This window comes from Pyrus communis, chromosome 2, assembly GCF_963583255.1.
Source record: "Pyrus communis chromosome 2, drPyrComm1.1, whole genome shotgun sequence".
Classification (NCBI taxonomy): Eukaryota; Viridiplantae; Streptophyta; class Magnoliopsida; order Rosales; family Rosaceae; genus Pyrus; species Pyrus communis.
This window is the reverse complement of record NC_084804.1, coordinates 21,540,757-21,566,294: the sequence shown is the minus strand read 5'-3', so window position 1 is coordinate 21,566,294 and position 25,538 is coordinate 21,540,757. Positions and strand designations below refer to the sequence as shown.

The 25,538-nt window shown below is 38.6% G+C and overlaps 1 protein-coding gene across 1 annotated transcript; it reads left to right on the top strand.

Moving 5' to 3' along the window:
- Nucleotides 1-11,596: 11,596 nt before the first annotated feature.
- LOC137726137 (U-box domain-containing protein 26-like) lies at nucleotides 11,597-13,354 on the top strand. The gene has a single exon (XM_068465015.1). The coding sequence runs from the start codon at nucleotides 11,633-11,635 to the stop codon at nucleotides 13,049-13,051; it is 1,419 nt and encodes a 472-aa protein (XP_068321116.1). The 5' UTR covers nucleotides 11,597-11,632; the 3' UTR covers nucleotides 13,052-13,354.
- The last annotated feature ends 12,184 nt before the right edge of the window (nucleotides 13,355-25,538 follow it).

Genomic DNA, 25,538 nt, shown 5'->3' with positions numbered 1-25,538 from the left:
TATAAATATACTATTTTGTGTGTGTGTGTGTGTGTGTGTGTAAACATGGCTACATTCATCAAAATTAACCAAGAAATTATTGTACCAAAACATGGGTACATTCTTCAAAATCACAAAAAAAAATTTAAAATTTAAAATAAATAAAATAAAAGAAGAAGAAGAAGATATTAGACTTAATAACATTAGTAAATTTCTTCAATTAAACTTGACAAGAATAAATTCTCAAATCAAAGAAAAAAGAATGTACACATATTGTAACATCCCACATCACCCAGGGGAGTGATCCTTAAATGTATATTCTCATCTCTACCTAGCACGAGACCTTTTGGGAGCTCACTGGCTTCGGGTTCCGTAAGAACTCCGTAGTTAAGCGAGAAGGAGGCTAGAGCAATCCCATGATGGGTGACCCACTGGGAAGTTGCTCGTGAGTTCCCAAAAACAAAACCGTGAGGGAATGGTAAGCCCAAAGCGGACAATATCATGCTACGGTGGTGGAGCGTGCCCGAGAAGTGATCCGCCCCGGGCCGGGATGTGACAGATTGGTATCAAAGCCTAACCCTGGTCGCGTGTGTGCCGACGAGGATGTCGGGCCCCTAAGGGGGGTGGATTGTAACATCCCACATCGCCCAGGGGAGTGATCCTTAAATGTATATTCCCATCTCTACCTAGCACGAGGCCTTTTGGAAGTTCACTGGCTTCGGGTTCCGTAGGAACTCCGAAGTTAAGCGAGAAAGGGGCTAGAGCAATCCCATGATGGGTGACCCACTGGGAAGTTGCTCGTGAGTTCCCAAAAACAAAACCGTGAGGGCATGGTCGGGACCCAAAGCGGACAATATCGTGCTACGGTGACGGAGTGGGCCTGGGAAGTGATCCGCCCCGGGTCGGGATGTGACACGTATAAGTTTAAAAATGGATTAGAAAATAGTTGAATAGATTTTATATATAAAAAAAATAAAAATAATGGTACATTTTACATATAACAAATTGGTATATTTAAGAATGAGTACATTTTAAGATTAAAATTTTGAAAAAATTACATGAATGGGTACATATAAGATTAAAAATTTGAAAACATTTTTATAAAAAGCTAATGAGTACAAACTTATTCTTATTTTTTTATTTATTTTGGAAATGTTTTGAATTGAAAATTAGTTAGGAGTTTAATAAAGGTGTGAGTATTAAAATTCTAAATCAATTATTAATTTGTATTTTAAAAATTTATGTAATTGACATGTAAATTCATTATTACATCAATGCTAAGGACTTGGATCAAAATCTGAAAACTAATAAGGTTTTAGTCAATGAATATTAGTAACTAGGAATCGGATACTAATTTTTCCTATATATATACACATATATATATATATATATATATATACAAGCTTAATTTCAGTTACAGAATTTCATTAAAGTCAAATCTAATGGTTAAGAGGGTATCCTCATTTCTTTTGAAAAATGGGAATCCCTTCCCTTAAAGGTTTCCTATATACATACATACATACATACATACATACATACATACATACATACATACATACATACATACATATATCATTGACGTAAAGCAGTTGATGTTATACTTTCTCATTCTCTCATGCGGCCTAATAAAGAAACTGGAGACCAATCCAATCGTATATACAACGTCTCTTGATCTCATCATATAATCAAATAATTCATTCTCTTAAGTTGACCCGTAAATTCCATTGCTTCTTGAATTATTTCTTTCTTTTTTCCTTCAACCACACATTTTTGTTAAGAAATGTACGACATTCATTGATATGATTTAGCAAATAAGTACAAATTAGAGGATATGATGTAATTAAGTGGACCTCGATAACAATTTTGCCGATAATTTCAACCCAGTCTAAGAGAAAAAAAGCATTCTACACTAACAACTATAAAATCATACTATTCTCAATTGAAAAATCAGTGATTGCATCGAGGGTTCCATAGATAGCCCAACTCTTGCCAATTTGTGAGCCACCCTATTAGCTTCTTGTCGTGTGTAGAGAATTTTGGTATGAGGGAAGGAAACAATGGAGAAAAGTTTGAGCATATTAAGATTTGATTTTCTTCTTCTTCTTTTCATAATCTCACCTTTGAGTATATAATGAATATATATTATGAGATTTGTTTATTTTTTGACATTGCTGGCCTTAGCGTGCGCAGTTGATTGAGTAGTAGTAGAAGTTAGAAATAAGATCCTACAATTCCAATTTCCAGCAATTTGTGTGTGGTCCACTTAATCAAACAAACAAAAACATCGTTTCTTTCTCTTTCTAATTTCTCTTGTTTGTATTGGAGTCTTGAGTGTTGTCTGTTCAATTTTGACCTTTGACTGCCCCCACTGCCACTACCCACGCCAATATCACAACTATTTACGAACCTAATTATAGTTTATCCACACCACCTATTTTATATATGCTTCTATTATTCTACCGTTATTATAACTATTATCTAATCGTGATTGTTTAAATTCTAAAAAGATTTGATTTCTAAATTATTCATTATTCTAATAATTCTTTTTTTATATGATTATCCTTACTTGGAGGGTAAGTTAATCATTTCCTCTTGGTTTATTATAATTTATAAATAAAGGCACTGATATAGACAAAATCACAATAATCCTAAAGCATTCTACCATTTCTTGTCTCTCTCTATATTGCCGCACCCTCTCTCTCCCTCATATAAAATAGAACACAACACGTTATTAGCACGCTCCTACGCTGTGTTACAGAATCTGAAGGGAAATTTTTGCTATAAACCAGTTCACCAATATCATCACGCAATTCAAGTTCTTCTTAAACATGGTCTTAGTTGTCGATATTTTCTCAGCCTGACTGCATGAACATCCACCATAATCTAGGAACCCAACTTTACGCTTTTTGAATTATAGATTATGCATAAATTGTGTTTGCATTATATTAAAATATTTTATTTCGTAAATTGATATTGTGACGAAAAAATTAAACAAAATTTAGGGTTTTGAAAAAATTCCTGAGCGAGCCGTGACTTCGAGTCGTATCGTAGAGCTATGCAAGCCGCCAGCACCAGGCGAGCAGCCTACATTGAGCACAATCGTCGAGCCACGAGCCAAAGAGCCATCTTCTCCAACTGAGAACCAAAACGACGTCATTTTTGGCATCCTCCCCAAAAACCAAACTTGCTCGCTTGAAGCCAAACCACAACTTTACCATCTTTCTGCAAATCACGACATGCGATCGTGTTTTTTGTGACTGAATTCATTGTCTCCGATGATGTTCTTCGAAATCTAGAAGAATTTCATTGATTTTCGTGGGATTCCAATCTAAGCCATACGATTCTCCACACATCCGACATCGAAATTAATTTTTCGTCAAAAACCTAGGGTTCCAGGTGAACTTGTGGCTTACCCGAATGGACCTGACCCAAAACCAGGTTACCTGAAGCAACGCCGTTGATTTTTTCGGCAATAACACACATCCAATACAACTTGGGTGGTCTAGATCGAACCTGAGCCCAAATGGGCCTCGATTTTTCCTTTGGGCTGCAAAGCAGCATCACCTATCTTGGGCCTCTGCCTATGCCATAACAACTCAACCATAAGAACAAAGCAACCCTCTATTCTATCTCGACCCTCATTAAAATCCAGCCTAGTTTTAGGCTTGGATCCTATTTCTGTCCACCCAACTTGTGTGGGCTTAGGTTCAGTTTCAAACCACCAAAATTTCAACACCTGTTTTTTTAAGCATTATTTATTAGGTTTACACTTTGGCCTGTGTCACATCCCGGCCAGGGCCCTCACCACATCCTGAGCTCGACTCCATCGTAGCACGATATTGTCCGCTTTGGGCCCCAACCACACCCTCACGGTTTTGTATCTGGGAACTCACACGAGAACTTCTTAGTGGGTTACCCATCCAAGGATAATTCTCATGCGCTACTCGTTTAACTTCGAAGTTCCCATGGAACCCGCAGCCAGTGAGTTCCCAAAAGGCCTCATGCTAAGTAGAGATGGGAATATACATATAAGGCTTACAGGATCCTCACCCCTGGGTGATGTGGGATCTTACAGCCTGTTTCTTCTTTGTTGTTCAGCAGTCCAAAACAACCAATTATCAATTTATCGTAGGCCTTGAAGACCTACATGCATTTATCTGTTGCATACTTCTAGTATATGTTGCATTTTCTTACAAGAACTAATAAACTTGAAGTTTATAAAATTCAAACTAAAGTTTTTGAAAAACGTAACACGAAAACCCACAATTTTTCATGAAAATGTAAACCAATACATGCCTAATAGAACCCAAATGTTCTACTCCTTGTGTATGGATTGATAATTTTTTGTCTATATTGCACTAACGACACTCTTGTCTATTTTTTCTTTGACAAAGATATATTGTATTTGAATAAACTCGATTTTACTGCTTTGGAAACCTCCAAAAGAAACTATTTAAAGTGGGTCCAAGATGTGAAGCTCCATCATACTTCTAAAAGCCTTAAAGCTACCTAGAAGCTGAGACGGATGTTTCAGTTGGCAAAGCTGACAAAGCCACCACCACGGTTTTCATACTAAGGCATATGCATAACGTATTGCAAACTAAGTACCTCGCTCAGGAGGATCCATGAGCTTTATGGATCTCTTTGAAGGATTACTTTGATCACAAAAGAGATATATTCTTGCCTGAAGCAAGACAAGACTGGCAACACTTACTCTTCCATGACTTTAAGTTTGTGACTAAGTACAATTATGAAGTTTGTCGAATCCAGTCACTTCTTAAGTTCTGTAAGGAGGATTTAACTTAAGAGGATCTCTTGGAGAAGACCTATTTGACCTTCCATGTTACCAATATAGTCTTGCAACAACAATATAGGGCACATAAGTTCACTCTATAAAGAATACATCAAAGGAGACAACACCAAACATATTGCGCTGAAATTCTTTTTCTCTCAATAGTAACAAGAACATCAGAACATTGAAGTCAAGAAAATTCGTTCCCATGACAATCTGGCCAACCTTTTCACCAAGTCACTACCGAAGTCTACTTTTCAGAAACTTGTTCAAGAAATTGGTATGCGTAAACTTTCTGAGTTGTAACATTATTAGCTCTTTGGAACTATGTCAAAATCAAGGGTGTATCCCGAAGTATACTCACTTAGCCTTATGTACTATTTTCTCCTACGATTAGGAGCATTTTTTTTCCTTTGGGTTTTTGCTACCTGATTAGGTTTTAATGAGGATGTGCACGAATTCTGAGCTGGTCATACCATTGTGTACATCCTATAGGCGTTTAAATTGGCTTTGCATCCAACTCACCATTTTCCTTAAACTATTGGGTTTTATCATAGTTGGCTTTTGTGAGGCTTATTTCCATATGCAAGTTCCATGTTCGAGGCTAGCATGTTCCTAGATCAGTGCCGACAAGTTGACTTGCTCAATTTTGCCGAACCTGATGTTACACCTAAACCCTTGTTATAAATATTACCTAATTATGATTGTGTAAATCCTAGATAGATTTGATTTTTAGATTATCCATTATTCTAATGATTCTTTTCCTATAGGATTGTACTTACTTGGAGAACAACTAATAATCTCCTATAGGGAGAATCACAACAATTCTTAAGCATTCTACAGTCTCTCTCTCTCTCTCTCTCTCTCTCTCTCTCTCTCTCTCTCTCTCTCTCTCTCTCTCTCTCTCTCTCTCTCTCTCTCTCTCTCTCTATATATATATATATATATATATATATATTTTTTTTTTTCCACACCCTTTCTTTCTCTCAGATAAAATAGGCCACAACAACCCTATTATTTTTCTCTTATTTCTATTATTCACTACATAAATCCATATCCTTTATGCCCTTGCTTATGTTGCAACTTCACCAATTTACCAATATAAGTTTGGAAAAAAAAAAATTTCATTTTGGCACACTGTTTCTTCTTATGTAATGACACACCTCGACCGGAGTCGAGGCATGCTGGCCATCGTCCAAAGGTGACATAACCAAAAGTATGAGTGATGCAAAAATGCGAATAAACTAAGGGAATTGTTATTGGCACTCCAAAAATCTCATTCTACACTCCAAACTTTCTATATTTGGAAAGAAAAATACACTTGTGAAGAGTGTAGAATGAGATTTTTGGAGTGCCAATAACACTCCCTAAACTAAAACCAGAACTAGAACTTATTTAACTAATAAAGTGAGTGCGCAGTAATGGGTAGAACCCATAAAATACAAATGTTCAAAGCATAGATAGCATAAAAGTAATGCAGTCGAGACTAGAAAAGTGTTGAATACACAACCAGGAAAAGTTCCTGCATTAAACAGAGATATGTCAGAATCGCTAGATATTCCTCGAATGCCATAGAGAATTCAGCTGACAAGGACCTGGATGGGCAAAAAACAGAAGGGTGAGTGGGCACAAAAATAAAGGTTTATAAAATTCATTTATTTTCTGAACATACTAACCCCTCGCTGTAAAACATGTATAGTTTCCAGAAAATCATACTACGTAGGTATGAAATCAAATGCAAAATAGCAATAAATCCAGAAGTATCCCCTTTTACACTCACTGAAATGACGGTTATTGCATTTGTGACAGTGCGAAGCACCAATATTGTTAGGGTTCCTCTAATTTTGAAAGCAGGAACTGCTTGCGGACTTACCGCCCCTTTGCGGCGTATTGGAATTTGAACCACCGCTCAACGATCCAGAACTATTACCACTTCTCTTGAAATTATGAGTCTTTTGAGGGCCAAAAGACGATTGCCCCCTGTTATTATTCCTCTAAGTATTATTATTGTTATCTTCTTCATCATTGTCATCATCAGGAGCATTCTTGGAATCTTCAACACGAAGCAGAACCTCAAAGAATTCTTGGTAGGTAGAGCAGGGAGTAGAGGTCGCCAAAGAACACAATCGCTTGCAAGTCCCCTTCTTAAAATAATGGAACATCTCCTTGGGATTCCCAACGATCTCGAGACAATAGCGGGATAAGTCTGTGAACTTTCGGTGGTACTCTGTGACTAATATCTTCCCTTGCTTTAGTCTATGAAATCCTCTTTCTTTCGATCGTTGTACTCCGGAGGTGTGAACTTAGCCTTAAATAGGCATCTGAAGATATCCCAATCCATGGCCTCTTAAGCAGACAACTGGCATGATTCCTAAGACCATGATGCTGCTCCCAAATGAAAGAACCAAGTCGTTGTCTCGACCCATCTCTCCGCCAGAAGGTTTCCTTGTCGCTGCATAACTTGGAAAGTCTTCTTAACATGGTCAATCCAAATCTTAGATTTCTCAGGTCCCTTATTGCCAAAGAAATTATTTATTTGAAGGTGGGATACTGTCTCCAAGGTAATCCTTCGAGGAGAACGAAGTGTAGACTAAAAAGCACTAGCAATAGCCTTACCATGTTGTCCAAAATCGGGAAAATTAGTCTCAGTAGGGACATGTGGCTCTCTATGAGGTGGCATGATTTTGACATAAGAAACAAAAAAACTATTAGAACCTATAACACATACGAGGAATGCAAGACTACCTGAACTTATGCTCTGATACCAAACTGACACATCCCGACCGGAGTTGAGACATGTTGGTCGTCACCTAAAGGTGACGTAACCAAAAGTGTGAGTGATGCAAAAATGCAAAAGAACTAAAATCGGAACTAGAACTTATTTAACTAATAAAGTGAGTGCGCAGTAGTGGGTAGAACCTATAAAATACAAATGTTCAGAGTATACATAACATAAAAGTAATGCAGTCAAGACTAGAAAAATTGATGAATACATAACCTGGAAAAGTTCCTACGTTATATAGAGATATGTCAGAATCACCGGATATTCCTCGAATGCCACAGATAATTCAGTTGACTAGGACCTAGAGGAGCAAAAAACAGAAGGGTGAATGGGCACAAAAATAAAGGTTTATAAAATTCATTTATTTTTTGAACATACTAACCCCTCGCTGTAAAACATGTATAGTTTCCAGAAAATCATACTACATAGGTATGAAATCAAATGCAAAACAGTAGTAAATCCAGAAGCATGCCAAATCACGATATCACGATAGTAGCATAAGTATAATCAACTGCTCAACAATCTATGCTAGCACACAAGTCGAAGTCGCCTAATGCGACCTGTACGACTGACTTAATGGTCTATCAATCTATGCAAGCACACGAGTCGGAGTCGCCTAATGCGACCTGTACAACAGGACTGGGTGTAACCATAATATACATTCTAGTGCTATGATCACGTGAAAACCGACGCAATGCATGGTCACCTACGAGTCGGAGTCACCTAATACAACCTGTACGATAGGACTGGCACCTAGTTGGATCCAAGGCGAGCATGCAATGCAGAAGTGAACATACACGTGAAGGACTGGCCTGGCCCAGGGTGAGCACTAAAATTGGGATGCAGCAATGATGAGCAGATTACATGAATATAAGCATGCCATGATGATTCAATAATTCCAATCAACATAATAAACTTACTAGAACTTACTTGCGCATCTTGTAGGATTATTTTAGCATTTAACAGCAGTACAACATTGATGAGCATGTAAAATGTATATGAAGATGCCATTACCATACATAAATCTCAACCACATAACCGCATTTTCAGCCTCGTTTGTCCTTGAACATCCTCGGGGTAAGTCTCCCTTATATGCAAAACAACTAATGATAATTAATTAAATAACACATGTACGAAAAAGCTAGGAAAAAATTCCCCATAGCTTGCTCAAACAAAAGGTTTAAATATACGAAAATGTTCTACTCGACGTCACGGACCTGTACATGTCAAGCACTCGTCGCCCGGAGGCTGGACACGCCTTCACCCGCCAGCTAGCCCGCGACCATACATGCGCCCACGCGCAAGCCAATGACTGACAGAAGTCTGATGAACGTTAGGAATATTTCGTTAAATAGTAATGGCGTTAGGTGAGTCTTGCCGTCCATTGGCTGATTTCGCCAGAAACTAGAAAAAGGTTGCCGATTTCTGGAAAATTTCAAAATCGCATAACTTCTTCATTTCTCAACCATTTTTGACCAACTTTATATGGAAATGAAGCTCTTGAGGAGAAGAACAAGATTATACCTTTCAAAAGCCCAAAAATGGATGTAAAATGACTTGAAAAAGCCTTGAAAGTCTCGGCCTAAAACTCGACTCCTTGAAACAGTGCTTCTTAATGTTGTCTTCACTCCAAACTTAGCCTAGGGACTCCAGGGAGTTATGTGAAAGCTTCCTCACGTCCTAAAACCTTGTAACTCGGCCTGAAACTCGTAAGAGGAAAACTCACCAAGTCGGATCTTTCGAGTTCATGGGTCAAACCTTGATCAATTGAGAATCGATTGGTATGGCTAGGTTCATGAAGGTGAGAGGATTACGAGGGTGGTATTTTTAAGTTTGATCTGTGAGTGTTTGATGAAGGTCCTTGTAGTTGTAGAGAAAAGTGAGGTATGGGTGAGAGAGAGAGAGAAAGAATGACAGCTTTTCTGATTGGTAGAAAAGTGAAGGAAGTTGTCTGGTTGGGTGAGAGAATTAAGGAGTGAAATTGATTGGTGGTCAGGGATTTGAGCGCCCAGGTCCAATTTTAAAGAAGAAAACAGATAGGGTTCGTACAATCGTAATTAGATGAAATTGAACGTACCCTCTCTAAAACAGTCGTTTCCAGTACTAAATAATTAACACATGCGTGTACAACTCTGCCCGTTGTTAATGTACTTTAATGTAACTTAACTTTTTCATTACAAATTTGATTCTGGTCTAATTCGTGTTCATGCGATCATAACAACGAGTACAATTTAATTAAAATAGTGAGGAAAATAATTTAAAGTTGCATAATCATGTCCACATCACTTTGCCAACAAGGGCATAAATGTCAATTTACACACTCGGGAGAAATTACATAGAAAATTAAGGACGGGTTGTCACATGTAACATCATTTCATTTTGGAAATTTTTATTTGAACTCGTATAACGTCTCTCTGCACCCAATTTAAATTTTAAATTGTTTTAGAAATTATATTTGAACCCATATAACTTCTTTCTACACCCAACTTAAACTTTAAATATGAATTTTTTATTATTCTATTGCATAATTGCCATCAAGTCCAAGATGAAAAGAATAATTACCACCATATAATCCTAAGACGCTCTCATAGAGAAAATAAATGTTATTTATTTATTTATTTTACAGATGGATGGTGATTTTGAAGTTTTGAATCCTGTATGAATCGATTTTTGCAAGTTCTTTTTGTTTTGATTTCAATTCTTATATGAGGCAAAACAAAAATTCAGCTGATGCCTAAGAAGCTCTATTGCACTTGCTTCAATCAATGTCCTATCGGTGAGCGTTAAGAGCTTTCAATTTAAGAATTTAGCTTCTTTCTTTTTGAATTTGTGGTAAGTTAGTAACATGAGTAAAAACCATGTTATTATAAATTGATTAGCAATATTTTTTTATGTTTGTGTTCATGCTTTTTTCTACTTAATCACTGGATTTTTTCTGCTTAACAGTTCAACATGACTCCATTGAAAAAAAAATTGTTTTATTCAGCAAGATACCATCGAAAAATTCAATTTTCAACAGGATTTAACTAAATACTTATGTTTATTCCAGTTGTTTGCCACCGAATATAATTTTGTCTTTTTTTTCTTCAATAATGGTGATTTTTTTTATATATTTATTTTTAAAATGAGTGTAAAGATATTACATATTGAATTGAGTTTGTGAGAATAATTTAGGTATTTTGGTTTGAAGAGATTTGATAGTTTAATTAAAAATAATATGAATGAAGAGAGTAAATTGGTTGTGGAGAGAAATTATATGAATGTAGACAGTTAACTAAAATTATTATGTATACGCAAATTCTAAGAAAATCCTTTACAATTAGTTGTAGTGTAGACACATTTATTTATTTTTTTTTTTTTGAACAAACATTATTATCTATACTAAGGGGAAGGGGTATGTTTAACCTCACAATAAACTAGCAATAATGTGATTCAAATTTGTTTTTGATGAGAATCGAACCTAAGACTTTTCATTATAGGTGGATGCGCAACCCACCCATAATGAATGAATGATGCTGCTTGCCCAATCAATCTCCTAAAACAATGACAGGCGCACGTTAAAACAAATCCACGATGTATACAGGAGTAAGATTTTATAAATGAGCCTATGGCTATGAGAAATTTATATACAGGGAGGTCCCACCCCAGTCGTCCAGTCCACTCCATTCCATTTGACCAAACCTTAACCTAACCACGGTCGCACTGTTTCACATAGAGGATAAGGTTTTTTAGTGTATCGGAAACACGATCCAGTACATTATACAGAGATATACATATACAGAAACAATTTTTTTTTTTAAACAAACGATATTATCTACACTAAAGGAGGTGGGAAGATAGGCTAACCTTCATAATGGGTTAGCAATAATACGATTCAAATTAGTCATTGACGAAAATTAAACCTAAAACCTATTATTTATAAGTGAAAAAAAAAATACTACTAAATCATAATATTAAATGCTACTAAAGTGATTTTTAAAGTGTATCAGAAACACGATTGAATAGAGGAATACACATAGCGGATAAGTTGTCCTCCCACCAAACACACCACACGTGTGGCCAAAGTTGGAGTCAGATGTATGTGGAGAGAGAGAGAGAGAGGCCTGTTGGGTTTGTCCCTCTGTTCCACTTGTTGTAATATAAAAGCCACCATATACCCAGCAAAGCGTAACTTAGCCAAATCCAAATCAGAATTTGCAGAGACCCCCCAAAGATTTAGCAACCAACAGAGAGAGAGAGACGCACAAATGCCCGGGAGTTTAGAGCCGTTGGATTTGGGGGTACAGATACCATACCACTTTAGGTGTCCCATATCCTTAGAGCTCATGCGCGACCCCGTCACGGTCAGCACCGGCCAGACCTACGACCGTCCCAGCATCGAGTCTTGGGTCACCACCGGCAACATCACCTGCCCCGTCACCCGGGCCCCGCTCTCCGAATTCACTCTTATTCCCAACCACACCCTCCGCCGCCTCATCCAGGAATGGTGCGTCGCCAACCGCTCTTTCGGCGTCGAGCGCATTCCCACTCCTAAACAGCCCGCCGACCCCACCCACATCCGCCACCTTCTTGCTCAATCTGCATCGAATTCCAACCCTTACCCGACCCGAGTCTCCGCCCTCCGCCGCCTGCGCGGCCTTGCCCGCGACCTCGACAAGAATCGCTCCACCATCTCCTCTCAAAACTCCCGCGAAATTCTCCTTGAGCTCGTTTTCTCCGATACCAATTCCGAATCGTCCGAGTTGACTCACGAGGCGCTCGCGCTTCTCGTTCTGTTCCCGCTCCCTGAGTCCGACTGCGCTGCGGTGGCATCAGATCCTGACCGGGTCGCGTACCTGTCTCACCTTGTGCAGCACCCCTCCATGGAGGTCCGAGTCAACTCGGCCGCGTTGATCGAGAACGTCCTGGCCGGGTCGCGAACGGCGGAGCTACGAGCGCAGGTTAGCAATGTGGACGAAATCCACCACGGCGTCGTTTCAATTCTCCGAAATCCGATCGCCTACCCGCGCGCCCTCAAAATCGGCGTGAAGGCGGTCTTCGCTCTGTGTCTTGTGAAAGAGACCCGAAATAAGGCCGTATCGGCCGGCGCGCCCGAAACGTTAATCAACGTCTTGGCGGATTTCGAGAAATGCGACTCGGAGCGTGCACTCGCGACGATCGAGCTGCTATGCAGAGTCCCCGAGGGTTGCGCGGCGTTTGCTGCGCACGGGCTGACTGTGCCGCTGCTGGTGAAGACGATTCTGAAGATCTCGGACCGGGCGACGGAGTACGCGGCGGGAGCGTTGCTGTCGCTGTGCTCGGCGTCGGAGAAGAGCAAAAACGAGGCCGTGGCGGCGGGGGTTCTGACGCAGCTGTTGCTGTTGGTGCAGAGTGATTGTACGGAGCGGGCCAAGCGGAAGGCGCAGCTGCTGCTGAAGCTGCTTCGGGATTCGTGGCCCGAGGACTCTGTAGGAAATTCAGACGATTTCGTTTGCAGTGAGCTCGTAGTGCCCTTTTGAAATTTCACTTTTTCTGTTTTTTCTTCCGTTTCTCATTAATTTTCTTAATCTCAAATTTTCAGATTCTTAGTAGAAAAAAGAAAAAGAAAAAGGAAAGTGAAAATTGAGGTTGTAGGTTATTGGTATATAAAAAAATTGTAATTTTTTTGTGTATTTTGTATGTAAGCATTTTTGTTTAGATGATTAAGAAAAGTTGCAAATTAAAATTTCAGAGGACAAAGTTTAAATGTGTTCTTCTCGTGAATTTTTTTTTATTTTAATTTTTCAGGGAAAAAAAAAAGAAAAAACGAATGTTTAATTAGTTTGTTAAAGGTAGATAATATCATTTTATTTTAATTCGTAGCATTTTCATACATAGAACTGCACTCTCATAAGTGAGACGAAAAATCCATTGGAGATTATGAAATAGTGATTGTCATTGGCCACCCTAATTTCCACTCACTCGTTTGAATGAGTTGGTGGCACATCAAATCATTCATCATTCTTGTTTGTGACCAGCTTTGACTGGGCCCTTTTGTTTGTGGAATTTTAAATAGTTATAATTCAGTAACACCATAACTTAAGCCCTTACAAGCCCAATCACTAAAACCAGAGATGGCTAATGGTTAGGTTTGGTAATTTCTTGAATCACTTGTTAATCCGTTCACTAAAATCAAAGAGAGGGAGAGGGAGGGGGTGGGGTGGTTTATGGTTTCCAAAGATGGCTAATGGTTAGGTTTGGTAATTTCTTGAACCGCCTGTTAATCCGTTATGAAACGATACAAAAATAACAATATAAACATTTTCTCATATAATGTGGCTTGAAAGTATTGAAGATGATGGTCACATGTTTGTGGAATAAAAGCATTGTAATCACATGGCTTTGTTCATATTCTTTGTGTTGTGATGGCTACTAGTGCTCACATGCCAACCCAACTTTGTTTGCTACTCTTTTAGTCACAATAGCATATGGGAGTTCAATTTGTCCACCAATATGATATATTACAACATTTGGGTCCCAACCTCATAATTTCTCTCTTCTAATTTTGTCAATAAATAGGGGATTTGTAACCCTTTCTGTTATGCTCTCCATCTTTCCATCTTTTTCAACCATATTTTTTTGACGACATTCTTTAAGCTGTTGAATCAAATTTACAGTTACTTAATCACAAATTTTAAGTTGTTAAATCAAATTAAACGATCAATTATGCAACGACATTCAGTGGCTCTAGGCTCTAGGTCTCGAAGAAAAGTTGCCTCTTTCAAGGGTGAATTTAATAAAGTGTTGTTAAGGAAAAAAAATCCAAGATATCTTGGGTGGTGGCCAGTGAGGACATGATACTTGACTCATTGAGACAATTTTTGCTTAGTTAAATGGTGTTTTTATGCCACCTAGTACTACGGTCTAGTGATATTCCTTTTCACTTATAAGTAAGAGATCTTATATTCGATTCTCGCGCAATTTGAACCAAATTATTGCTACCCATTGTACAGCTAAGCCCAGGATCCCCCTCCCTTTTAGTGTAAATAGTATCATTTGTTCAAAAATAAAAAATAAATGAAAATGGTGTATTTATATAGATCATTTCTACATACTTCATCTTACTCGATGTGGGATTTGGACTACACTAGTAGTCAAAGCAAACATTATATTTATATGGACTTGAACAACTCTTCTTTTCACGCGTGAGGCTACAGCTAGAGTAGAGTGCTCACACACTCCGTAGTAAGGTCATGCACTATGTAATGCATGACTTATGTAGAACAACCATATTACGTTTCTTTTGGAAATATTCGACCAATGAGATACGGAGAGGAGAAAGGAGTAAAAATCAAATAGCTAGGTTTGTTTACAGCTTACTTTTGTTTCACTCTACAACGAACAATTTCTAATTATAAATGGTTCTGTTTTTGTTGCATAAATTTAAATTTGTCCAATTCTTTGGGACAAGTTAAACTACACCCTATACTCTTTAGTTAGTAAATTGATGGATCTCAATAGATAATGTTAGTGAACCATCACAGGTTAGCCTATTGGTTGGGGACAAAGTTTAGGCCTGTATTTTATACAACATGTTCTGGGTTTTATTATTGGTGTTAATGAATCACAAGATGGTGGTTAGGAAAAGGCTGAAATTCCTCTTTGAATCTTCCCCACCTCTTACGGGGGTTTACTGCCCTAGACTGCAATGCAATGATAGTTGGGGTTATTCATTCAAAACGGAGCTTTAAGTAATTTTGATTATGAAAGAGAGTTTCGGAGGATTTACTTCCAATGAACCCTAGATTTAAATTTAACTTGTTCTTTTCGTTTTGAAAGAGATGATGCTTCGTTGAACTAAACAAGAATACTTTCATAAAATAATAGGTGTGAAATAAAATCTAGAAGCTTATCGCATGTTTTAAGTTGTCAGGAAGTGGATCAACTATGTTCATCAGTGCTGTGAAAAAATAATGGTACGAGATGATAGCAGCAAGATGTTTTAACATCCGAATGCCCCGACAAACAGAGCAACATGTTCAATTGGAAATATACCAACCATTTTGCTGTAATCATGACAGAGCCTGGTATTACTTTGAGTTGTTTTTGCTGAATGCGGACGGAATATTTGAAAACCCAAGATACGTGGGTTCATGAGAATCTAGCCCATTAGTTGATTGGGTTTAGTTTTGAAAAACTGGGCTCCAATAGAGATTTTACTTTTATTTACCATGCCAATTGAACTAATAATTCTAATATTATTCCTCTTCATTTGTAAGTAAGAAAAGTTAAGTTCAATTTTTTTAAAGGAGAATTTGAACCACATAATTAAGGACCCATTGTGAGGCTAAGCCCACCCCCATCCCCCTTAGTTTGGATAATACCGGTTGTTAAACTACCCTCATCTCCTTTAGTGTAGATAATATTCATTGTTCAAAAAAAAAAAAAATTAATAATCGAACTAAAACACTCTTGAACAAACTAAATAGTTACTTCCTGATCCACAAACACTCTAACCCTTGTCTGGAGATATAGTCAACTAAAAGCTTGTTTGGTCTCCACCCTAGAATTGGTTTTGGAGTGGATAAGTCATGGAATCAAGATAAATTGAAAGTAGGAGTTAATGATTTTTCATTTGACGGGATTAAAAATGGATCAAACATGAAGTAGACTTGTCACTTGTAATTCTACCATTTTAGAGGGATTGGAATGGGTTAGTTTTAATCAAACTTTTACTTTCAAGGTGGACAGAAATTTCTTCCTTCAATATGCCCTTCAACACAGTGGGTTAGAGACGCCAAGCGAGGCCTAAATGTTTAATCCGTTTGGTTCCTCACTTTTTAGCTTAAGCTTTTAAAATGGTAATCAATAATGATATTAGGGCAACTTCACTCAGGGGATAAGAATGAAGGGGTATGAGAATGAATGGGTATAAGAAGGAATGAGTATGAGATAAACAAACCCTATATATATCTTCATTTTTCAGGATAATGCTAGGCAGACTAATGGCCCACTCACTTAATCCTTTTATTTTAGTAAAGGATAATGCTAGGCAGACTAAATTTTTTAAACTAAATTTGTAAACCAAATGATGTGGTTGTAGATAACTGGATTATTAACCAAGTATCGATCAATGTGCTTATTTTTTATTAGTAACACGTCATTTAGTTTATAAATTTGGTTTTTCTAGCATTACTTTTTAGTAAATACAAAGATATCAAAGATGCAAATCCATTTCTTATAAGTAAACGTTCCAGAAAAGAGAGACCATTTGTTCGTGTGTATAATACTCAATATAAGAGGAAGTGTTGAGCACTAAGTACTGATCATTTTAGTTATCTCCACTAATTATAACTTCATAGGATGTGTGTGTGTGTGTGTGTGTTCACTTCTAAGTACATTCCATTCCTTTCTCTACAATCTCTTTCTTCCTTTCCTTTATTTCTTTTAAATTAAGTACAATATTCATTGATAAGGAAGGAAATGTAAACCAATCTAAACAGATATCAGAGAAGAAGAAGAAGATAGAGAGAGAATTAAAGAGAGAAGAAATACTTGAACAGCAAGATATATTTCTGAATTGTATTTTACTATTTTCTCATTAACATTCACTGTTTCATTACAAAGGCTATTTATACTATATAAGACAGCTTCCTAACTAAGCTATCTTCTAACAACCTTATAACTGCAAGACTAATCTATTGACATTTGGCAACATCTCATCCATTCATATAATACTCCTAACATCCCCCCTCAAGCTCAGGGGCAGTGAGACTAAGCCGGAGATTGTTGCAATGAAGCTGAAACAAAGGCGCGGACAACCCCTTAGTGAAAATATCAGCAAACTGCTCACCAGAAGAGACAAAATGCACTTGCAAAAGGTGGTTAGCAACGCGTTCGCGCACAAAATGGATATCAACCTCTATATGCTTAGTTCGTTGATGCTGGACAGGATTCAATGTTAAGGCAATAGCAGAAAGATTATCACAATACAGAGTAGGGGGTCAGATATAGAAACCTGCAGAAAACCCAACAATTGTTTAATCCAATCAATCTCAGCTGCTGTAGAAGACAAAGCCCGATACTCGGCCTCTGTGGATGACCGAGAGACAGTTTGTTGCTTCTTGGAGGACCATGAGATCGGATTCGAGCCTAGAAAAACAACCAAACCAGTGGTGGAACGCCTATCATTTGGATCCCCTGCCCAATCTGCATCACTAAAAGCTTTAAGATCCAAATCACCCTTAACATAACGAATGCCAAGACCTTGTGTAGCTCGAAGGTATCGAAGAACCCTCTTAACTGCCAGAAAATGAGATTCCATCGGGGCCTGCATAAACTGACTCACTTGATGCACTGCAAAAGCAATATCAGGTCTTGTGAATGTTAGATACTGAAGAGCACCCACAAGACTCCTATACATGGCTGGATTGTTATATGGTTTCCCATCATCCTTCAATAACCGAGTATAAGGTAAACAGGGAGTGGCACAAGGCTTGGAAGACAACATTTCTGACTTGGTGAGAAGGTCAGTGATATACTTAGCTTGAGACAAAAAGATCCCATTTTGTTGCTGCACAATCTGAATCCCCAGAAAGTAATGCAATGGTCCCAAGTCCTTAATATCAAACTCATGTGCCAAGGCATGAATAATATCAGTAACACATTGACTGACACTGCCTGTGATGATTATATCATCAACATACAATAAAAGAATCACAATAGAATCACCAGCATGCTTGACAAATAGGGAAGAATCAGAATAAGTGGACTGAAAACCCAAAGAAGGGAGAAACTTGGTAAATCTGTCATTCCAGGCCCTAGGGGCTTGTTTCAACCAATACAAGGACTTATGGAGCTTACACACATAACCCTCATGTTTAGAATCATGAAAGCCAGGAGGTTGGGACATATAGACCTCTTCTTGAAGAATGCCATGTAAAAAGGCATTTTTCACATCTAACTGCCTTAAGCACCAGCCATAGTGTGCAGCCAAAACAATGACAAGTCTCACAGTGGTTGGTTTTACCACAGGACTGAAAGTCTCCCCATAATCGATACCCTCTTCTTGATTAAACCCCTTTGCAACTAAACGGGCCTTATACCTCCCTATAGAACCATCAGCAGTCTTCTTGATTTTAAACACCCATTTACAGCCCACTAAATTCTTTTGAGAAGGAAGAGGGACCAAAGACCAAGTACCTTGATTATGTAGAGCTGAGAGTTCTTCTTTCATGGCTGCACACCACACAGGAGATGTCAAGGCAGATTTATAGGTAGCAGGTTCTACTTTAGTAAGATCAGCCCCTCCATTTTCATGAACCACAGACAAGAAGGCAATTTTCTTAGAAATACCACTCTTCGATCGAGTTTGCATTGGATGCAAATTAAAGGAAGGAGCAGAGAGGACTACTTGGAGGTGGTCAGGCTGAAATTCAGGTACCACAGGAACAGAAGAGGATACGGGTTGATCCGCTGTGCTAGTAATGGGGGCAGTCTCAAGAAGATCACCAGGGAAAGGATGAGTACCGGATGGTGCAGAGGGCATAGACAGACTAGATCCATTGGACAAACTGGGGTCAGTGATGGGGTGACACCTAGGGGCTACAGACCTAGATGGAGCAGACTGGGAGGACCTAGACTGCATCAAACTAGAAGAAGAAACAGAAGGCACAACCATCACATTATCATTATTTGGTACCAACCCAGAAGGAGAGACATGAGAGATAAGGACAGGTGAATCAACTGGTTTAACAGAAGACACTAGGTTGGAATAAGGAAATTCAGATTCATCAAAAAGAACATGTCTTGATATATAGAACCGTTTCTTAGTCACCTCAAAACAGATATACCCTTTAAATTTAGTAGCATACCCCAAGAAGACACATTTTGTAGTTCTAGGTTGAAGTTTAGTACTATTATAAGGTCTCAAGAGTGGGAAACAAGAGCAACCAAAAACTCGAAGATGTTGAATTTCGGGAATTGCATGAAAAATTAGCTCAAAAGGGGATTTATTATCCAAAGTAGAAGATGGCATCCTATTGATAAGAAAGACAGAAGTTTGAACTGCATAGGACCAAAAAAGAGAGGGTAAAGAAGCTGTTTGTAACAAAGTAATGGAGGTCTCAACTATATGCCTATGTTTGCGCTCAGCTAGGCCGTTTTGCTCAGGGGTATGAGGACAGGACATATGATGAAGAATTCCTTTATTCAAAAGAAAGGCTTGAAAAGATTTCCCTATATACTCCCCTCCCCCATCTGTTTGTAATGTTTTCACAGAGACATCAAATTGAGTTGAAATGTATTGATAGAAAGAGACAAAAGTTGAGTAAACATTACTTTTATTACTTATTGGAAACAGCCAAGTATAACGAGTACACTCATCAATGAAGGTCACATAATACTTGAACCCTTCAATGGACAAACAAGGAGCTGGACCCCAAACATCACTATGAACTATCTCAAAAGGTTTTACAGACTTAAACTGAGACACAGGAAAATGAAGTTTTGTAAACTTGCCTTCCAGACAGTTAGAACACAACAGAGGCAATGAATCAGGACTACAAGACACTCTGGACTTTCTTAAAATCTGAGATACTATAGGATTAGAAGGATGACCTAGTCTGTTGTGCCATAATCTTGAATTCACTTGTTGTCCAAGATAAGCAGCAGCATAGGCAAGTTTTGAAGAAGCACCCCATGTGGAAGAACGAATCGGATACACCCCATTACTGCACAGGCCTTTGTAGAGTATCCTCCCTGTGGTTTTGTCCTGAATCCAGAAACAAAAAGCATTAAAGATTATCCAACAATTATTGTCCAAGCAGATTCTATGAACTGACAGCAGATTCTGTGTTAATTTTGGAACATATAAAACAGAATTTAATTTCAGAGATTGTAATGGAGTGTGAAGAGTGGTGGAGCCAATATGAGATATGGCTAAACCTTCACCATTGGCAGCTTGGATAGTCTTAGTGGATGGATAAGGAGTTGCAAGAGACAGATTCTGCAACTCAGTGGTCATGTGATTAGTTGCTCCTGAGTCAGTGAGCCAAACTTGCTGAGATGAAGCAGAGGACTGAGGAGAAATAGATTGAGTTCCAGAGTTGTTGTGAGCATACATGGCAGTCATCGGATCATTAGAGCGCTTCTGGAAACAAAACTCAGCACTATGACTAGAGTTCCCACAGATTTGACATCCTGAATTAAGCCCAGTATTTCGAAATCGACAAGTATCAGCAAAATGATTAGTTTTCCCACAGATTTGGCAGCCTTGAGAAACATGAGTATTTCTAAAACGACAAGTAGTGGCAAGATGATTAGGCTTGCCACAGATTTGGAAGGTCATCAATGGAGAAGAACCAAACTGTTGAGGAGAATTGCCCAAAATTCCAGGGCCAGAATTAGAAAGGAAGGGCTTGGTGCCAAACTTGTTATTGGAATGAAACCGATCTCTGCCTTTATTCTTGTTATTGAACCCTCGAGAACCATTATACTGATAATTGGAGTTGTGGTTCTGAGACATAAAACCATCAGAATTCTTAGAAGAAAACCCCGGCTGTTGAGCAACCAAAGCAGTAAGCAAAGAAGCAGCATGCATAGTTTCAAGCATTGCTTCTTCAGCAAGAAGTTGGGAACGAAGATCTTTCAAAGAAATAACTGTGTCTCGGCCCCTAATGACTGATCGAATGGTATTGAACTCAGAAGGTAAACCAGTCAATGTAAGAATGACAATATCATCATCGTCAAAATGAACACCAGCAGCAGACAAATAATCACGAGCTTCCTTGATCCTTTGCAGATACAGAGTGATGGAATCATTACCTTTCTTGATAGTTTGTAACTCATATTTCATCTGGAAAATACTAGATCGAGTAACAGTAGAGAATTGTTCTTTCAGTCGAGTCCACAAATCCAGAGAACTTGTACTCCCAATCGCACAAGAAATTGCAGGAGGCAAAAGAGTGGCAGAAATAAGCTGCATCAACGCTTTGTCATGCATTTTCCAAATCCTGTATGCATCAGATTCAACTTGCGCAGTAGTACTACCCGAAACAACTTCAGAATCCCCAGAAATCACATCAGAAAATCGAGGAGGGCAAGAAGTAGACCCATCGACAAATCCCATAATGCCATAGCCTTCCAACAACAGCTGCATCTGGAAATGCCAAGTCAAGTAATTGGTATCGTCCAGCTTCATGGTTACGGACGTAGAGACTGAGGAGAGAAGAGATGTAATAGGCGATTGCAAGATTTGCAACTGAGACACGGTCACCAATTTGGTAGAATTGCTTCACCGAAAGTTACAGAGAACAAACGTCGAACACTTGGTGTGCAGAAAACCAAACACAAACGAATGAACCCTAACTCGAGCAGAAAAGACCCAAATCAAGAAGAAAGAAATAGAAGAGAGAAAGAGAGAGACACATATATATGTGCGAGCAGAAACGAAAGCAGATACAAAAAATCCCAGATCGATACACCCCAAAGCTTTAAGCTTTTTCCGGCTCTGATACCATGTAAACCAATCTAAACAGATATCAGAGAAGAAGAAGAAGATAGAGAGAGAATTAAAGAGAGAAGAAATACTTGAACAGCAAGATATATTTCTGAATTGTATTTTACTATTTTCTCATTAACATTCACTGTTTCATTACAAAGGCTATTTATACTATATAAGACAGCTTCCTAACTAAGCTATCTTCTAACAACCTTATAACTGCAAGACTAATCTATTGACATTTGGCAACATCTCATCCATTCATATAATACTCCTAACAGGAAATACGTACATCATTGAGGATATGATCCATACAATGAGCCTTAATAAAAACCTTATTGGCCATTTCAACCCGGACGAAGGGAAAAAGAGTGTCCCTCCCCAAAAAATTACAAAGTAGTACTATTCTCAACCAATAAAATAAAATAAAATAAAATAAATGAAGAAGAAGATAAAAAAATTACATCAGGAGTTAATTGATTATTTAAATACAAGCTTAATCTTTGCAATCGATGTGCCACCTTGTTCATCTCTCTTCGACTAAACGTGATCTTCCAATGGGGAATTCAATGCATAACCTGGCAAGCATTGTTCAGAATATGCCTGAAGGAGCAATATCATCTACTCCATCCCGTTGCAATGCAGCTAGTACCATCAACCCATCCCCCTTGAACACCATCGGTGTTACAACCTGATCTTTCGCGAATAGCACCATTGCTCGAGCAACCACAACATCTAGAAGTGGGTTTGAAAAATCGAAAAAAATCGAATCAAACACCGAATCGAAGCTGAAAAAAAAAAGGGAACTGAAAAAAAAAGGAACTGAACTGAACCAAAATTGGTTGGTTCGGCTCAGTTTCCGTGGTTTGAAAACCAAACCGAACTGAACTTAATAATCTCTTACCCTAAAACGACCTTTTTTTTAGTTTTGACTTTGGTTCTTATGCTCACAGATCTATTCATTTTAGGTGATGATAAGATTACAAAAAGGATGCAATTGTATGTTAAAAGGATCAGAGTTCAGGTACATCATCTTCATGCATATAGTGTGGATATGCAATTGATGGCCACTTACAAAACTAAGCAGATTTCTCTTACATAAGCCGTTTCAGTTACAAAAAGGATATGAAGGTGATGTCTAGTTACAATTGTATGATAAAATTACAAAAAAGGATCAACTTAGGGCTGACAATGCATATCCACACTAATTGGCTATACAATATTTCATAATTTCTGATGCTCAATATTGTTTGCCTACCATTGCAGATTTCTGTTGCACAAGCCATTTTGCTCCACTCTAACCACTAAAAAGAAGGAACCAAACCGTAATAAATCAAACCAAAGTTAAACCGAACCCAAAAAAATGAAAGGAAATTGAACCGAACCGAACCAAACCATAATTTCAGTTTGGTTCTGATTTTGACTAAAAATTGAACCGAACCGAACCTACCCCTAACTACATCCGTTAACAGCGGCCAGGAAATCCTGACATGCTTCTGTGCCATTGCAGCCACGAACTCCCCCTTTTCGTTACGTAACACCACACCAACGTCTCTGAGTTCTCTATGTTCATTCCAAGCCCCATCAAAGTTGCATTTGAGCCACCCAATATCTAGTGCCTTCCATTTCTGTGAAGTAATCATCATGCTAGTTATGGATGCAAATTTCCGCCGTCTTTTCCTTGACAAAAATGCACCTGCAAAATAATAACACCTAAGATTAAAGCCAAAAGCCTCACGTGCCCATGATGAATTGGGGGGTGGGGGGAGGGCTTTGGCCAAAGAATCTCTGATGCCAAAGTTAGAATTTTGAAAAGAATGTATTTAAGTGTTTATGGGAAGTAAAAGGCCTCTTTAGGGGTAGCTAAAGCTTATTGAATTTTGGAGATAAATGGAGTATTTATAAGAGAAAACGAGGAGATGGGCCAACCCTCTAGGGCTCAGGGGTGGCCAGTCCTATGTGGTATTTTAGGTGAGAATATTCTAAGATATTTGTGTAAATAAATATCTTGGAGTAATTAGGTAAATATCCGAAATAAATGGAATTAGGACAACCTACTTGAAAGAGGTTTTCTCTTATTAGGAATGTATTAATAATAAGAATAAGGGATTATTCTATTATAAATACCTTTGACTTTTCCTACAGGAAAAGGTGCCTTGAGCAGTCGTTGATCTCTGACTGCTCTACCTCAGTTACGCATGGTGAATGAGACTGCTCCCTACTCATTTAATAGGAGCATTCTTGTTTTTTCTTCTTTGAGTAGCCTTCTAACAATTTTTCATTCCGCAGTTGTAGAATTCTTTCAAACATGTCTTCCTTGAGCCACAAGAATGATGAATTTATTTCATCGTTGTATCGTCAGGGTGGATCTATAAGTAAACTAGGTTACTTCAGGGTTGCTTATGTCAAGGTAGGTTCTAATGAGCAGTTCAAAGACTTCCTCGAGATGTTTAAGCACGCAATCCTGTTTAGGGTGCACGTGAAGCGGGTCAAGGATAGTAGTAGTCGTGAACTGTGTGGGTCTAAGAAAGCTATCAAGTTTCACCCTTATTACTTCGTATTAGGGTTCACCTTTCTTATGGCTTGATTCTTCCAAGAGGTGATCTGCTCCATAAAGTGTGCTCCTACTCAATGCTCTCCAAACATAATCCTCGTGATGGTAAGGTTCCACAACTTGAGCACTTTCTTTGACTTAGACTTGACTGCCAACAAGTTTTGGTATTTCTTTGACATAGGCCACATCGATGGTGTTGGGCAGTTGAGGACCCGTCATAAGCTTTTTCATCACTCGAGCAAAGGGGATCATGAATGGTCTAGAAAGACCCTAGAGATCAGTAGAGAGAGGAAATCCTACTCTTCGCCTGGGTGATTGCTTTCATCGATGGTAAGTAGGCTGCTTAGTCTTTAAGCTGTTTTGTACCTTTTGTTGAGTTGCCTTCTAGATTCAAAATTTGAATCAACTCTCAAGACTTCTCCAAACACGAAGAAGGTGCACATTACTTAGGAGATCCTTGCTAAATATCGCAAGTGGCGTTGGCTGCTCAGTCTTCTTCGTAGGGAGAAAGGTGGGTTGCCCCTGTTGGAAGAGATTAGGAGGATCAAGGGTAAGGTGTTTGGTTGTCCGATTGCCATTGTGGAGTTTGTTGCAAGTAAAGGTGGGAGAAAGAGATCTTTGTCGCCTGGTCGAGAGCCATCAGTGGAGAAAAAGCTGAAAGGTTCATCTGTTGCTCGTAAGGGTTCATCCACTAATAGGAGGTTCATGATTGATTTGACTTCTTCCAAGGGGAAGAAAGAGGTTGTTGGACCTGAGCTTGTGAAGCCTGCTACTTCAAGGGTCGCTAGAGCAGTTACTGACAGGATTGGGTAACGAAGGAGTTCTGTTGTACCCCCTATGCCTAGTTTTATTCCAAGACAGCCTTCCGTGCCCAAGTCAGATCTGATTCTAGAGGTTCATGTAATAGCGACGAACAAAGATGGTGATCCTACTACCAAGGTGGTGCCAGGGCCGACCCTTCATGTTGAGAAGG